This window comes from Pinus tabuliformis, chromosome 4_2, assembly GCF_031772625.1.
Source record: "Pinus tabuliformis cultivar Carrire ecotype Pingquan chromosome 4_2, CPIR1, whole genome shotgun sequence".
Lineage (NCBI taxonomy): Eukaryota > Viridiplantae > Streptophyta > Pinopsida > Pinales > Pinaceae > Pinus > Pinus tabuliformis.
Genome location: NC_142304.1, coordinates 356,465,409 through 356,482,533, shown reverse-complemented (window position 1 = coordinate 356,482,533; position 17,125 = coordinate 356,465,409). Strand labels below are relative to the sequence as shown.

Sequence of the window (17,125 nt, the reverse complement as noted above, 5' to 3'; positions counted from 1 at the left end):
GTTATACATATCATTATATTAACTTTTTGTTACTTTATCTATGCAGTCACAAAGTTTACATGAAAATTCAAGAACAAATGGTTAGATTGTTGAATGAAGATAGTTGGGATGATGTCGTACGCAACTATCCAGATTCAAGTTCTACATCAACATTAAAATCTTTTTATCTTGCATTTAAAAAGGTATCTTGATTTATACATTCATTTTTATTCACCTGTGTACTATTTTTAATTTATAACTTACACCTATATTTGTTTATTTTATAAAAGATGAGGAAGGATGATAATGGAGTGCCAGATAGTTTCAAAACCTTTATCGAAAAGATAAAGATCGAAAGACTGAGGAAGCAACGTATTAAGGATATTCAACTTGATCCAACTCTTAATCATTTCATTTGGAATGGGCTAGACACTATTCAATATCAAGTAATACAAGGCGACTGTGAAGACATTGCTAAACTCATACCTAAAAGGGATTATGCCCTAGTCATTGCAGATATTCCCCATGGTTTCAATATTCCAAACATTGACTATGATAGTGACCCTTATACTTATCAAGCTTTTAGTAAAGTGGTTGCGGGATTTGTAGAAGTCACGTCATCACCATTATGGAGATTTGTGACATTTCATTCAGACACACAATTGGCAATGATATTGTCAAGCTTCAAGGGGAAAACAAATTCAAGGATGCAGCTTACATGGTAAGACGTTTAAAATGTATATTTGATTAATGTTGAAAAATTTATTTATGTACAAGTTAATTTAACTTTTACTATTTCGTGTTACAGGGAAAAGTCAAATCTTCTTCACAATGAAGATCAACAATTTATAAATGATTGTGAGTTCATTCATATTGATAGTTGGGCAAAAGATGATAGCCATATGTCTATGATTTTTAATCGGGTAGACAGAAAGAGTCATAGCCAAATACTGAGTTATGATGCTGTTGTGAGAAAACTAACATATGAAGACAAAGAAGCAAAAGGAGAGATAGTTAACATTTATCAAAAACCACAGTTATTGATTAACTATCTTATAGACATTTGTTCAAATGAAGGAGATTGGGTTTTGGATTTATTTTCTGGCTCAGGTAAGTTTTATTATATGGAATTGAATTTCAATATGTTATTTTTTTAATTAATATGTCATTGTACTAATTTAGTTCATTATTTCTTTTGTGCTTGAAAATTAGGTACAACACTAGCATGTTGCCTTCAAAAAGGAAGAAATTGCATTGCAATTGAAAAAGATCCAGTACAGTGCAATTTCATTCAACAAAGAATTAATGCTCTTCAATTTCTTCCAGATGCAATGCAAGAAATTGGGTTGAAGAAAGGGGACTTTAGTGAATCACGTGTGGCAAAAAAGGCAAAGGAACCCCAACCACCATTACATGGAATGTTTGGAAAGACATACATTGGGAGTTTCGCAGACATCAAAGACCCATTAGAAGAGAAAAATGAGCAAAATGAAACAGAAAATATTATGGAAGAGGACAATGATGAAAATCTAGAGGACGAAGAGTTTGGATTACGTGACATTGTTGATTAAATTTAAGTTATGCTTGTAAATCAAGCTTTGCAATGTTTTGACTTTGACATTTTATGAAAAGAATAAACACTCAATTAGGGTTGTTATACGTTCAATATTGGTAATATGTGATTTTTGCATTGATTTTTAAGTTAATCATTATTTTTTGAAAAAAAAGTGATTTTTATTATTTTTTTGACATGAAATTCATAGAAAAAGCTATTATTTAACCATTTTTAGTTAAAATTATCGTATAAAAATTGTGATTTTGACATGTCAATTCTAACAAAAAATTATCAAAACGTGTAGTTTTTTAGTTATATTTATGTTAAAAATGGTTATTTTTATGTCCATTGTTAAAAAATATTGTTTTTTAGAAACAATTATTTCATGTCGATTGAAAAATTAATTAAGGATGTATAAATATGTAGAATATCGAAAAGTCTAAATATCGACCTTCTAATTTAAAAATGCAAAACAGTAAAAACCTCACGAATTTTTTTTTTTAAATTATAATAAAAAACAAGAAAATGTGAAAAAAACGACCACTTCAAAAATTATCAAATTTACTAAATAATTATTTACATTTTATACATTAAAAAATTTAAAGCCAAAAAACAGGGCTTTTAAAAAAGGAGTGTGATGCAGAATGCTCACTTTTTAAATCAGCATGAAAATCACTACCATTCTAAAACGTGATGTACATAAAAAAAACTAAAGTGCCAAAAACTATGCTCTAGAAAAAACATGTGCGTTCTGCATCACCCATTTTCAAAATCAGGTCACTTTTTAGCTATCTCTACAAAACGGGTAACAGTATCAGTTCCCGTTTCAAAGTTTACATTGTTTGTTTATGATTTTAGATCTCTGTTCTTCAATAGTATTATGCTGCTTTGATTCCGCAGGTGCTCTTTGAAGCTGTATAGACGAAAGAAAAAGCAGCAAGGATCTGTCAGAAGGGAGAGGAACCAAGCAAGGAACTAAGTGCAAGACTGAGGTTGGTGTCCTTTGTTCCCCTCTTATCTACTTCTCATAAAGGAAAGCGAAAGTAGTTTTAGTTAGTTTGTTTCTAAGATAACTACTAGTCTTAGTGGGACTAGCAGCTCTGAGTGGACACTAGATTTCCCGATAATATGCATGTATTGGTTTTAAGGGCAGGGACTTCAAATGTTGTTTTCCTTCAAATATTTGACACCTGTCACAAGATTTAACAAAAAAAAATACATCAGAAAATAAAGTGGGCCAATAGTACCCAGCTCTGAGGATTTTATGGGCTGTAGTCTTCCAATAATGGTGCCCTCCACACATGCTGGAATGAAAGTGCTGCATGACTTCTATTGACTGTTCTTTGTCCAGACACATCAAAAGCACTCCAGATGGATCCCTCTAGTAGAGCCGATTTTCATGAATACAATATTTTGTTGCCCTATGTTTTAAAGTTCTGGCTTGACTTTGAGTAAATCCTGAAGGAATTTCTAGCTTCAACAAAAAATTAACTATTTCGGCATACTAATCACAAGAAGCTAGATTCTCGGCCATTGATCGCTTTTTGTCTGGTTTAGCTACTTCCTCTTCTTCATTTGTCTGACTGCTCTCTACATTTGTGCTCAGGAAATCAATGTCTAATGATCTGCAATTTTCTTCAGCTAACAATCTGGCAAGACCCTGACCTCTGACCAGCTTGGTGGGCTTCAGTTCTATATTGAATTCAATTAGCTTTGCAATCCATTTAGCCCTTCTTCCATCAACATCAGGCTGTGTTAAAACATCTTTTATTGCAGCAGAGGGTACATATGTAATTATCTTGGAATGCAAGATATAAACTCTGAAAGATTTCAAGGATTTGATAAGAGCATATGCTTGTTTTTCAATAATATCATACCTCAGTTTAGCATCCCTTAAGTTTTTGCTGAAAAATGCCATCGGATGCTCTGAACCTTCTTCATCTGCTTGCAATAAAACTACTGCAATGGTGTCTTCAGAGGGAAATGAAAATATATGGAACTCCTTGCTGTAATCTGGGCTGCTTAGAGTGGGAGCTTCCATAATGGCTTTTTTAATAGACTCAAATGATTTTCTTGCTGCATCAGTCCACTTAACCTCTGCTCCTTTCTTCAACATGGAGGTAACATGCTTCACCAGTTCTGCAAAATTTGGTATGAACCTCCTGACAAAATTAATTTTGCCCAGAAAGGACTGAATATCCTTCTTTGATCTTGGGACAGACAAGGTCTGTATTGCCTTTACTCTTTCTGGATCAATCCGGACACCTGCAGCAGAAACAATATGTCCTAACAGATTGCCTTCTTCTAAAGCAAATTGTGACTTTTTAGGATTGAATGAAATTCCAAACCTCCTGCACTTCAGGAACACCTTTTTCAAATGCTGTAAATGATCTTAATGGTTGCTGGAGTATACTGTTATATCATCAAGGTAGATAAGGACAAACTTATCCTTCTCTCCCACAAATTCTATATCCATAGCTCTCTGAAATGTTGCTCCAACATTCATCAATCCAAAAGGCATCTTGGCATACATAAAAGTGCCCCAAGGAGTGGTGAATGCAGTCTTCTCTTGGTCATCTGGATGCACAACAATCTGATTAAACCTTGAAAATCCATCCAGGAAAGACATCACCTTGGCTCCTGAGACCTTCTGCAGCAAATGCTCCATCTTTGGTAGGGGATAATTGTCCTTCTTTGAGCATTTGTTCAAGTTTCTGAAATCAACACACAGTCTGATTTCTCCACTTTTCTTCCTTACTACCACCAAATTTGCTACCCATTTTGAATATCTGAGAGGGACTACGATCTTGGCAGCCAACAATTTTTTAATTTCTTTTTCAATTAGAGGAATAAGCATAGGATTTATTGGTCTTAGCTTCTGTTTGAAAGGAATAGTGTCTTTCTCCAGAGGGATTTTATGATGAATAATCTTTTTATCATAAGTTTTCAGGTCACTATACTCCCAGGCAAACACATCAGCAAATTGCTTCATAAGTTTGCAATATTTAGCACATTGATCAGCAGACAAATGAGTGGACAAATTTGTGTCTAGGCTGACCTGGACTTCCTATATCATGCTTACAAACTGCAGATTGGTCTTCTTTTTGGGCAGCCTTGTAAGGCACATCATTTTGGTCAAACAGTCTTTCAAGAGGAATTAAACCCTTAGGAATACGATTGTTGGGAAGCTAGACAATGCTATCTTTGCCAATTTTATTTATAAGCTAGAATTTGGGGCTTTCTTCCAAGGCTTCATTATCTTGGTCAATTTGCATTTCCGAAAACTCATCAATGACTTGGAGAAACCTATTTATCTCATCATCATCATCAAAAACTTTCCATTGTTGGACATTGTCAGGAAAGGACGGTCTGTATTTCATTTGGACTTCATACACCAGTCTGGGAGGCATTGGAGGAATAAATAGACTAGCAGAAATAGCAAGGGAATCAACAAGCTGATTTTTGGCTCTAGGTATATATGAAATACAAAAATTTTCAAAGGAATCTTTGAGTCTCCATACCTCATCTCTGTACGCTTTCAGCCTTGGGTGCTTTGCCTGAAATGTTTTATTTACTTACTGAATGATCAAATCAGCATCTCCAAACACCTTTATGTTCTTGATTCCTCTGTCTTTTGCTGCATTAAGGACCAATATCAAAGCATCATACTCTACTATATTGTTTGTGACCTGAAAAACCAACTTAAAAGACAGTTGTATGTTTTCTTGTTTTCGAGATACTAGCACCACCCCTGCTCCTGCAGTCTTCCTGGAACATGCTCCATCAAAGAACATCTCCCAAACCTAACTTCCTTGCTCTTTCTCGGCCTGATTTTCTGGTTTCCTGAGCTGCATTGAGGCCTTCTGGGATTCTTCTATTTGGAGAATACATGCTCCAAAATCATTGTCCACAGCATATATGGGATGATTAGTAGGATTATTCTCATCACTGATTATGTATGCCAGTTGTGCTTCTCTGTACAATCTCCTGCTTTCCCCTCCAAAAAATGGGACAATGGCATAAGATAGATCATTCTGTAATGTCCCACCCAGTCTCTTAATCCATCCTCTAGACAACAGCATGCCAAACTTAGGAGGAACATCTGCTACCACAATATCCATCATCATACTCTTCATGGGCAACTGAGTTAGGGTAATGGTCAGGTTTTTGATCAACCCCAGACATTTCACCTTTCTTGAATAAAAAGAGAATAAATCATGATATGGTCTGGTGATGTCAAGGCCTAACTCTTCCATGACAGCTTTAGGCATCAGATTGTGGCTAGCCCCTATATCTAGCAGGTAGTTGTGGAGGATTTTGTCATGAATGGTCAAAGAGACATAAAAAGATGGAGAATTATTATCAGCAGGTTCAATCATGGGGCTAAGAACAATGGCAGGCTTATCATCTTGCAAATTGACAGAGTCAGTGGAGGTATTTGTGGTTTCCAGCTCAAGGGCTTCAAGGATAGGCTTTCTAAACACTTCATTATTTACCAACTCTACCAGAGGCACAAATATTTTCAACTTTTGAACCTCTGACTCAAAGCTAAAAGAGGGAGGAAACTTATCATAACCTCTTACGTCTTGAACTGGTGCTTTTAGGATGATTGGGTCAGCTGCTGGTCTTCTTTGTTTGATATTCTGTGACTCTGTTTTGACAACAGCTCTTTGGGCAGGATTCTCTTTGACATTTTTTGCATTTGACCTAAAATTATATCTTCACTGCTCCTTAGTTTGTAGGACAAATTCCCTATCCCATTCTTGGCTTTCATGTTCCTGCAACAATGATTCTTCATAAGCAGCCAATGTAAAAAAAGTAGCACTGCCTTTATCTTCCATGCAGTGAATTTCATCCTCATCTTCTTCAAATTGTTCCTCCTCCATGACTACATTTTGGAAAGGAGCTTTAACTTTTTGTTCTTCATTTGTTTCTTTACCCCTCTGAATTATTTGTAACTGCTCATTTGCTCTTCTGAATGGATTGGGATTTCTTGGAGCAAATGTGTTCTACTGCCTTGTTTTACTTGAATTTTTCTCAACCTTTAGCTTAGAAACTTCAAAAACCAATGACTCTATAATCTTATTCATTTTATCTAATTTAGGCTCTGAAGATGATTTAGAGGAAGTAGGAGCCTGATTTCTCTGCCTCCTTCTGTCAGCTTAACTTTTGAGCTTTTCTGCAGCCATAATATTGGATTCCACCTCTAGTGCTGCACCGTGCGTATCAGCTAGAGTGGCACATCTTCTTTCTCTCAATAACAAGCAGAAATCAAAGTCAAAAGAATTGGAATAAGTGAGTTTGGCAGAGGTGGGGGTAGGATTTACCTCAGTTGGTATCTTACTATACATACGATTGAATCTTTTATTAAAATCAGGCAATGATTCCCCATTTTCCCTCTTCAGGTTACCAAACTCAGTATGGTAATACAACAAGTCTTTTTTATCTCCCCAGTGCTTCAAAAATGCATCATCTAAGGCTTCAATATCTATTATAGATCTCTAGGGTAATTCTCTGAACCACTTCTTGGCCTCTCCATCAAGGCTCTGGACAAAAACTCTCATCCACACATCGTTTTCACTTATATCTAAGTTATCAACATAACTGTAAAAAGCTTCTAAGTGTTCTTCTATTGTCACTCCCTCTGTGCCAGTGAACTTGGGCATATATTTATGATATTCTCCCATAGGCATAGGATTCAAAGGAACAGGCAAGCCCAAAGGTCCATATCTGGCAGCTACAATTCTTTCTATCTTCATGGGTGCTTGCTAACCTGACATGATTGGGATATGTGGAAGGATAATGGCAGATTGAGAAGTTTGAAACAATGAAATGGATGAAAAGGACAAAGGGATGTTATGGACCATATGGGAAGTTTTCTTTGGACTGAGATTCAAAGGGGAACTAACTGCACAAAGGGTTGTATTAATCTCTGAAGGAATTTCCTTATTAACAGTGTTGGGCTCTAAATCTTCAAACTATATATCTTCAGCTATAACTTTATCTTTTAGAGATGCATGAGATTTCTTGGGCTTACCTGATCCTGATGCCCCTTTCTGTGATGCTTTCTTCGATTTGACAGTCCTCTCAGGGTCAGGCACTTGTTCAGTTGATGATTTCTAAGGATTTCTTCAAGTATGTCTCACAAACTGAGCCAGAACTTCAATGTGGAGTCGCCAAAGGTTGGTTTTCCTCCAATGGAGTCGCCAGATAGATGATTACAACCAGAAATGTGCCTAGACCTTGTCTATCATCAAAATTTGGAACTATGTTGTTCTCCCATGGAAGCTTAGCTTAAATCTCCTCTCCCCGGCAACGACGCCAATTAATGTTATCACCCCAAGAAACTCTCCTAGGTTGTATATCAGAGATGCTCGGGAACATTACAAACTCAACATAACTGTTTGAAAATGGTGGATGAATGGAAGAAATGATGCATATTCAAGCCAGATAACTACTCCTACTATGCTTAACCCCAGACATGGGTGAACACCCCCTGACTACAAGGCCTTAGACCACCAATTACTCACAGTTTGCGGATTAAGTGGAAATGGAGAATACTGATCACACCAACAGATGCACATGACCCTGTGATGGCCAGCTGCAACCAGTAAAGAGGACTACAAATCTATTTCCTAATGCACAGATAGGATGACAGCTCTCTGGCATTAAAACAACAGAAACCTGCATACACATTCAATAATACTTACTAGATTCTAACACAGAGGTGGGATGACAGCCCCTCTAATGCTAAACATCAAGAGCACATGAAAAATGCATAACAGGCACAACCTGGAACAAAGAAGAAGTGGAAAGTGAGAAATTAACAACAAAAGAAGCTTGCATTAGCTGAAAATGAAGACCAGACGCTGTAGGTATCATAGTAGTTACAGTCTCCAGAAGTTGAACTTTACATCAAAAATAACATTCATCAACCCTCATTACATCTTGATTCTGGGTATATATGGAGGTAATTACAAAAAATATCTGTTATCCTATGCGTGGAGGGGTCATAACTGACCACCAACCACATTAACTATCTGATATGGGGCTTCTGTTGCCTTAATGAACAAAATTTGACACTCTCTGGTACTTAGGTGTACTCCTCGAACAGGTGGAATGTTGCAAGGATAAATTTCCATAACTACTGAAGGCGTTTAACTGCTCGAGGCTGTACTTTCCTTCCTTGGTTGTGCTGTCTCTTGAATGAGGTAGTTGAAGATTAACTGCGCAAAGTGATGGTGGGTCACTAATTGCTGTTATCCTTCGTCCCTTGGAAGCATAGAATAAGCCAAACACACGAAAACTGCGTGGAAAATGAACGAAGGGCTGGGGATGAATACTAGCCATTGGATGAAATGGATGGACGGCTGAGATCTCATGGCGGGAGGCGATGGGAAGAAACGGAGGCACAATTGGTTATAAGCCATCGGATCTGACAGATTGGACGGCGGAGATCGGATTACGTGGGCTATCGGAAGGTATATGCGCGGGGAGATTGTAGGTCATTGGATATCGGCAGATGAACGGCGGGGAATGGTTCACGGACGATATTGGGAAAGAACGACAGCGGACAAACGAGAGCCGTCAGATCAGGGAGCAGCGGATCCAACGATCATCGCAAGAGAAAGGTGTGCGGGCGTTAACGGGCGGGGAATAGTACAATGGGTGGTAAGTGGTTTCCCCACATCGCTCACGGGAAAAGGTGGTAATGGTACAGTGGGGGCACGATCCCATACATTGCATGACACGTGGCTGATATGACAGGATGGAAACTACTTTCCCCGCTGATTAATATGCGAGCAGATTGCATGATCGTGAGGTGCGAACGCCGTCAGATCTTGTGGCAAACGATCGGAGGACCGGGCTTTAATGCACAAGCTTTTAAAATGAAATGACATGAAAAAGGCTTGTGAAAAGGTTTGGATGGGTTATCAAGGTTTGGACGGGTTATCAGGGTTTTATGGAGTTATAGGGAAAAGTGAAGGAGAAGAGGGAAAACTGCTGCGAGCCCTTTGCAACCAAAACCAACACTACCCAATCCGCTTTTATCCATCAAATGTCGAAGAACATGGCAGAGGTAACATCTATTTTCTCTTGTGATGTGATATGTATCTCTTTCAGATTTGTTTCTAATATACAACTTTATACTGTATAACTTCCTCGCGCTCAACTTGAAAGGAGATTTTTCAGAATTCATGTATTTCTCTAAATGATCCAGACGATCATAGATGTGTCATTTTATTGTATGGAAATTTGAACTCATTTGTGGCTTGATGCTCACTTTTTCATTTTTCTCTTACCTCACTCATTGTTACACAAAAATATCGTCACCATGATTATTTGCAGTCAGTATGGGTCTATCAACACTTGGACTGTCCTCCTAAGCAAGTCTAAGACCTCAGCTCTCCAAATCAAGCTTTGGAAGTGGGAGAAAGACATTAAAAATCAATGTAACTCTGGTTCTGCACTTTCTCTCATGGTCACCTGTGGTCCCGCACCTTCTGTGTACAAAAGCTGCATACCTACCTGCTCTGTTTCTAACGGTGTAGGTGCGGACCCCTGTGAAAGTCAAAAGGCACAATTTTTATCTTAAAAAACTCACTTTGGGTTGATTCTAGAGTTTTCTAGAAGGAATTTTGACGTGGATTGTTCACTTTGAGTTGGTTCATGCATCCCAAAAGAGAAGAAGCTAATCCCTTGACTAAAGGAGCTATCCCTTTGAAGGAGGGCTTTATCCCTTTGAAGGAGGACCTAGTAACTTCCCTCCATTGCACTATAAATACAAGCATTGGGGTGAGGACTAGGGAGGTTAGAAGCTGAACATTTTGAGGGTAAATGCTGGTGAAATTGAGACTCTTTGGTTGAGCTTGAGAGGAGAGATCACATACCTCTTGGTTCCATTGGAGAGTGAGTGAAACTTGTCAAAGTAGAGGAGACATCTTGTTGGACCCTGGGAGGAGCTTGTACAGTGTCAAGGCAAAGGTTGTAAGGTTCTTCTTCTTTTGAATTAATACAATCAAACTCATTTTTCTCAACAAGTATCTTATGTTATTTGTTTCATGGACTTCTTGACTTTCATGTTAAATATGTTTTATGAAATTGGTTTTTCAGGTGCTATTTAATGTGTTTGCCTTGTTTGTGTTTGCAGATTCGCGAAAAGGAGCTCATTTGGATCAAAGGAGCAATGGCATCCACAAGCTTGCGTTGGACCAAAGGTAGGCCCTAAAAACCGTTGTTTGCTATTGATTAATTGAAGCATATTTAGAGAAAGATAGTGTCTAGTTGGTTTGCTTGTCGTTACGTGTTATTTAGATTCTAGGAAGGTCTATCTTGTCCGCAAGATCGACTCATTCCGCGCGACAAAATGGCGACTCCACTGGGGACTTGATTGTTTTATTTGTCTATACTTTGACCTGAGAAACTGTATTTTCTGTTTCTGTTTTTGACTTGATGATTGTGGGATTGGGTGAATTTAGTTAATTTTGAGTCAGTTTGTATTTTTCATAGTTTTGGGAGAGGTACGCACCCTCTGAGTTAGGCACAGTGCGTACCTGTACGCACTTTTCCTTTGTGCACAGAGCGTAGACACACCTGTGTAAACAGGTTGCCTGCGTACCCTGTCAAAAATTTGAAAAAATTTAAATTTTTCTCTTTTTTATTAGTTTAGAATTTGTTTATAGGTTTTAGCCTTTGCCCAGACTTGCTTGTTCCCTGTCAAAAACTTTCCTTGGTTTGATTTCATTAGCATTAGGGTTTTAGGTGGAATTCCTAGGAATTTTGCTTGTTGGGTTTGTTTTTTGTTTTGGTTGTGTAGTGGCTCTGAGCTTAGAAGCCCTAGGGACCTCAGATTACCTTGGTGTCTACTGGTCTTCTTGTGAGTCTGACCATTTATGAAATCTCCCCTTGTTGAGGAATTCGCTTTGAGTTTTCTCATTTCAAAATTTCGAAAAGCTTGTAGTTGAAAGTTTGGAATTTTCATTTTTACAAAAAGAAAACGAAAGATTGGTTGTTTTTTGACTAATTGTGATTCTGCATAAATTAGTCCTTAGCTCACATTTAGCTAAGTAAAACATCCTCAAAAAGACTTTTAGTAGGCTTTGACTTCAAGTAGCTTTTTATAGTTTGTAGCTCTCAAAGTTAGTCATTTTCATTAGTTTTGAGTGTTTTATTTACAAAATATAAAAAAATCTCTTTTGGAAAAGTTTGTTTTTGTAGTGATTGAGTGCTTTGAAAAGAAAAAGGAAATTTTTGTGAAATAACTAGTTGTCTCGTTTCGAGTGCTTTGGAAAGGAAAAAGCTCTTCTTTTAATTTGTTTAATTGAGAAAGATTTGTGTTTACAAAGTATTTGCATTCTCAAACTCTTTCTTAGTTTAGAAGTTCATCGAAGAGAAAAGATTGTTTAAATCATCTTAGGTGCATCTTTTTAGTGATTTCGAGTCGAGTCTTTACACCACGAGTTTCATCTCCGCCACCTCTTGACTTAAACAACAACCACTAAAATTAACGCTTAAAGTAAAATTCACTTAGTAACATTTTATTTCTAGGGCTCTGATACACCAACTTAGCTTAGGCTAGTGTCTTGGAGTAGGAGAGTAATTAACTCTCCAAGACAGTAAAAACAAACAAGTAGTTGTATCTTGTGGTAGGAAGAAATCCAATTGTTGCATTTATGCTCTGGGAAAGCTCCTCTTAAAGGAGAAGCACGAGATCGTTTCCGAACCAGTGTGGGAATCAATCCTTCCTCATTGGGAACGACGCCAGATATTCACGTATTAAAAACGGTAAACCTCGGATTAACCATTGTCGAGGAGCCTGGGGTCACTTGTTGGTAAACCTTGGATTATGTCAAGGAGCCTTCAAGGGGATTGAGCTTGCTACTCTGCCCTTGCATGCGTATCGGATCGTAGACTGTTCCCCCAGGTGTATTTGTCTCAGTTGGTAGCCTTAGTGACCATATTCTTTAGGATTCTTCCTAAGGTGACAGTGGTGGGAAGATCCCACTGTACCTGGAGCAGACGTCGGCTAGACTCACTTGGATTTTCTGGGGGGTTCACTTCACTCAAGATGGTTAAGTGGAGGAACTTGGTCCAGTCTATTCATTAAGTAGGTTGCCGGGGTAACTGTTCCAACCGCCATTTCTGTACTGAATTCTGCGACGTTGGATTTCATCACCAACTAGTGTTTTCGGTCTGGAAAGTTACTGTTTGTGTGTGTTTGATCTCTAGATTCTTTAGGCGTGTGATTCAAATTTGTTTGGTTCTTTAGAGGCTTTAGGTCTTTTTCATTGAGATTTTACTTTGTTTGCGTGTGAAGTAGTTAAAATTTTTTAACTGTGGCTGAATTACCAAGACAGTCCCGTAGACTTCGGGGCCAGTCTCCTGAGTTTGTAACCGTGGCTGATTTACTGAGGAAGTCCCGTAGACTTCGGGGCCAACCTCCTGAAGAAGTCCCGAGCCATCTTGAAGGCTTGAAAGTCCTCGTAACTCCTAGTGGCAGTAAAGTTGGGTCACCTGAAGAGGGAGAGTCTTCGTTGGTTGTACATCCTGATTACCAAACTCTAGAAACAGGTTATAATCCTGAAGCTATTTCGGTTTCCGAACTTGCTGGTAGCTTTTCATCTACTAGTGATATAGGCGAAGAACCTGAGATATCTGAACCTGTTACTCCAACATCGGGGTTTGTCTCTCCAACTTCTAGTGGTCCTAATTCACCTAGGGTAGAAAGAGTAATCACCGAAAATATTCCTTCTGGTTTGATAGCTATTGAAGAACTTGCTCCTGAAGAAGAAATAGGAATCCCTATCCCTAAAAATCAACCTGTTATTGATCTAAGGGAGCGTGAATCAATTTTTTACAGTCCACCTAGAAGTACTACTTGGTATCTTTCTTTGACTAATTATTTGGAAAACTCAGTGTTAATTTTTTCACCACCTCGTGCTCCTTATCATCCTAGAGGTTTTTATACTCCCGTAAATATGTCAGGTCAGTCGTCCATGTTTACTCAATCGCCTGAATCTTTTTTGTACGGCGGTCCTTCTGTTCCCTCTGGGTATCAGTCACTTTCTGGTACTTTTTCGGGAGCATCTCCTCAACCCATTGAACAAGGGTTATTCACTGGAAGCAATGGTGCAAAGCCGTTGAGCGTAGAAGACATTCTTATGATGTCAGGTTCTATTCCCAATTCTCAACCTCAAGGTGGCCAGTTACCGCCTGGGGGGCAGCCTCAATTAACACCTGGGGGGCAACCTCAAGGTACACAATTTGCATCTGGGGGGCAACCTCAAGGACAATACGTGCCTACGGTACAATACGTTCCTCAAGGTCAACCCCAGACTCAATATGTACCCCAAGGTTAACCCCAGTATCAATTTATACCTCAAGGTCAACCTTAGTATCAGTACATGCCTCAGGGGTATCTACCCCAAGGTCAGTACTCGAACCAAGGTTTCCAACCACCCCAAGGTCAATCTTATGTTCAAGGTACGAGAAATGTACCGTTCAATTATCAAACCTACCCTCAACCCGATTATGGTCCTCAATATTCTCAACCTGTTATGGGTCAGTACCCCGGAATGAACATAGTGTGGGATCCATCGCAAACTCAACAGGTGTTGCAGCCAAATGTACAGTTGTCATCTCAAACTGGACAACCCTTAGTATCTGGTTCACCCCAGCAACCAGTCCAGTCTAATATTCAAACTTCTGTACCTTCGGTAGTTTCTCAGTCTGGGTCTACTGCGCCTCGTACTCCATCTCAAACGACTGCTGCAACTGCCGCAACATCTGTTCAATCTACCCCACCTACTTCTAGAGTATCGACAGCTCCGGTTTCTACTGTTCCTGTATCTACTCCTCAGACATCTTTACCATCGTCTCGATCCACGATTCAAACTACGGTTCAGATGCCTGTAGGAAAACCTGGTTTAAGTACGGTTGTCACAAGTCAACCACAATTCACTTATCAACCGTACCAGGGATAGTACCAATTCGGTCCTTCTGTCTAGCAGCCAATTTATCAGTATCAACCGTATCATGGGTACACTTATCAACAACCTCAACAACCCCAGTACGGTCCGGTTAATCCTGGTTTTCCAGGAGGATACAATATCCCGAACGCGATTCCTATTCCTAGTTATCCTGGATATCCTCCTCCTGGGGCTGGTCTCATGACCCAGAGTTTTAGGGATCCTAATCGGCAACTACCGTTTATCGCAACTTTGGACTTACCAGACTTGTCGCGCCTAACGAACGATCCGATTAATTATCTTCCGTTTTGGCCGCCAATGCCGAATAAGTTGCCTAGTGACATTCCCAAGTTCGAAGGTAAATCTGGAGAGGACCCGTCGAACCATGTGATGACTTACCACCTCTGGTGTGCGTCTAACTCCATCACAGATGATTCGATCCGTCTTAGACTTTTCCAGTGCACTCTAATTGGTCTCGCGGCCAAGTGGTACATTGAGTTACCGCGAGGCACTTTTTATAATTTTAGTCAGTTAGCTACCTCATTTTTAACTCATTTCCAGTTGCCAGTCCGATATGACAATGGCACGGAATTGTTAACTTCGCTAAAACAATCGACATCCATGTACATTTTAGATCATATTCATGAGTGGAGACGTCGACGACATTTAGTGAAGGTATTTATTCTGGATCAAATCTTGGCTGAGTGGTTTGTAAAATCTTTGTTGCCAAGGATCATTGAAGATGTTGCTAAAGCCGGAGTTGTTACTGAGGAGCAAGTGATTGCTCAAGCACAGTACCTTGACTTGGTCTATACTCAGTCAGGTACGTTACACGAAAAGATCCCCGATCTTCCCAAGTCAAATCAAATCACTGCAACTCCTTCGGGATCTCATGCCGCTGACGGTATGATTGGTACGGTTAACACTAAAAGTAAGAAGAAGTCTTCCAAGAATTCTTCTCCTATCATAACCTTGCCTGATTCCCCGACAAGAGATTCTTCTGCAGAGGTTTCTGCCGATATTCATGTTGTAGAATCATCTACGACTAAATCAAAATTCGGTGGGAAGAAGAAAGGAAAGAAGAAGAATAAAATGGACAAAAGTTCAAAAGAGAAATCTAAAAAGGCAGAATCCAATGATGAAAAGCGCAAACTTCGTTATCCGTGTCTCATTTGTGACGAAGAACATTTTACAAGAGACTGCCCTCATCGAGCAGAGGTTGCAAAGATCGTCAAAGGTTCCCAAACTCCTGCTGTTTTGAAGGATCCATTTCCAAATCAAGATAGCAAGATGATAGGTTCTGTTATCACTCAGGTTGTTCCCTTTGACTCCCAAGGGAATACAGCTGAGGTAACCACTAACCAATCTTTGGGTCACAGGTTCTAGCCTACCTATGACCAGAGAGGGCTCTCTCTTTATGATTTAACTTTGTTTGTATAATATTTTACGCTAGTTATGATGCTCAAGGTTTTGTTTTTGGAATTTGTTGGATGATGACTTCAGTCAAGATATATATGTGCTTACCAGGGTGTTCTAGGCCATTGGGCATGGAGTCAGTGGTGCTTTATTTGTTTGATATGCTGTGTTGATACAGTAGTGATGCTGTAGAGCCAGATAAGTGTCTGAGAAACAATGCTTTGAAACTGTGATTAAGTGTGATGTAACCAGGCTATGAAAGGCAATTAAGAATCTTTCAACCAACTGGTATGGAGAAACAGTGAGAATATTATTTAGAAGCAGTGAAGAATTTCTACATAAAATTCATATTTGTAGAATTAATGAAAACATGAGCAATTAAGAATTCATGTTCATGATCAATTCTGAAGAAAACATTTTCAGCAATAAAGATTGAGCACAAGGTGTAACCAAACATATCCTGTACTATTCCTTTTCTCTACTGCTAGATTAGTGAGACATGTGTATGATTTAATAAACATAAGAAGACAAAACGTAGATTGAGAAAAACTTATTGTTCCATCACACAGCACAGGAATTCTGCAACAGCACGCATAGCATCACCAAGACATCAAACATTCAGGAAATCACTGAGCTTTTCCAGCCTTTTGCATTAGATAATCTGAAAATATACAATACATTTGCCTCAGAATTAAAATCACCAACCCCTCATACATTGCCAGGGGAGGTATATATACATAATTTACATAAGAAAATATCTAGCTGATGAGTAAATGTTCCATTAATATCGGGCCAACTCCTGGAGCATGGTAGCTGAGAAAGTAAATGCTATAATAACTCTTCAGTGCCTTAGCTGTCCAAAATGGTCAGAAAATGTTGACTTTGTGGCTGTTGGAGTCGGGTGAGGATATGCTGTCCAAAAATTGCGTATTTATCTCTTGGCTTGCTGTCGTTGTCTATATGTCGAGTCACCTTTCGGCTGTCTTAAATGTTGTCTTTATTCTGCGGTTTGAGTTTTGCTGAGTTGGAGCTGGTAATGACCGAGCAACTGAGGCTATTGTGGCAAAATTTGAAGCATTGCCTGCCACCAATCCTCCTTGGGCATTTGGTGTTTTCGAATCTTCACTAAAGTTTCATCTGCCTCTGTATATCTGTAAAAATTTGGAGGAACCTCAAAAAGGTGATTTACCTCATTTTCAATGAAAAA

The 17,125-nt window shown here is 38.9% G+C and overlaps 1 protein-coding gene across 1 annotated transcript in view; it reads left to right on the top strand.

The window, feature by feature from the left end:
* Positions 1 to 269: 269 nt before the first annotated feature.
* The window catches only part of LOC149169390 (uncharacterized), an 83,194-nt gene continuing 66,338 nt past the window's right edge, over positions 270 to 17,125 (top strand). The window contains exons 1-2 of the mRNA XM_089425175.1: positions 270 to 700; positions 788 to 1,089. Of these exons, the coding sequence (XP_089281301.1) occupies positions 270 to 700; positions 788 to 1,089 (733 nt within the window). The remainder of the gene's footprint in view (positions 701 to 787; positions 1,090 to 17,125) is intronic.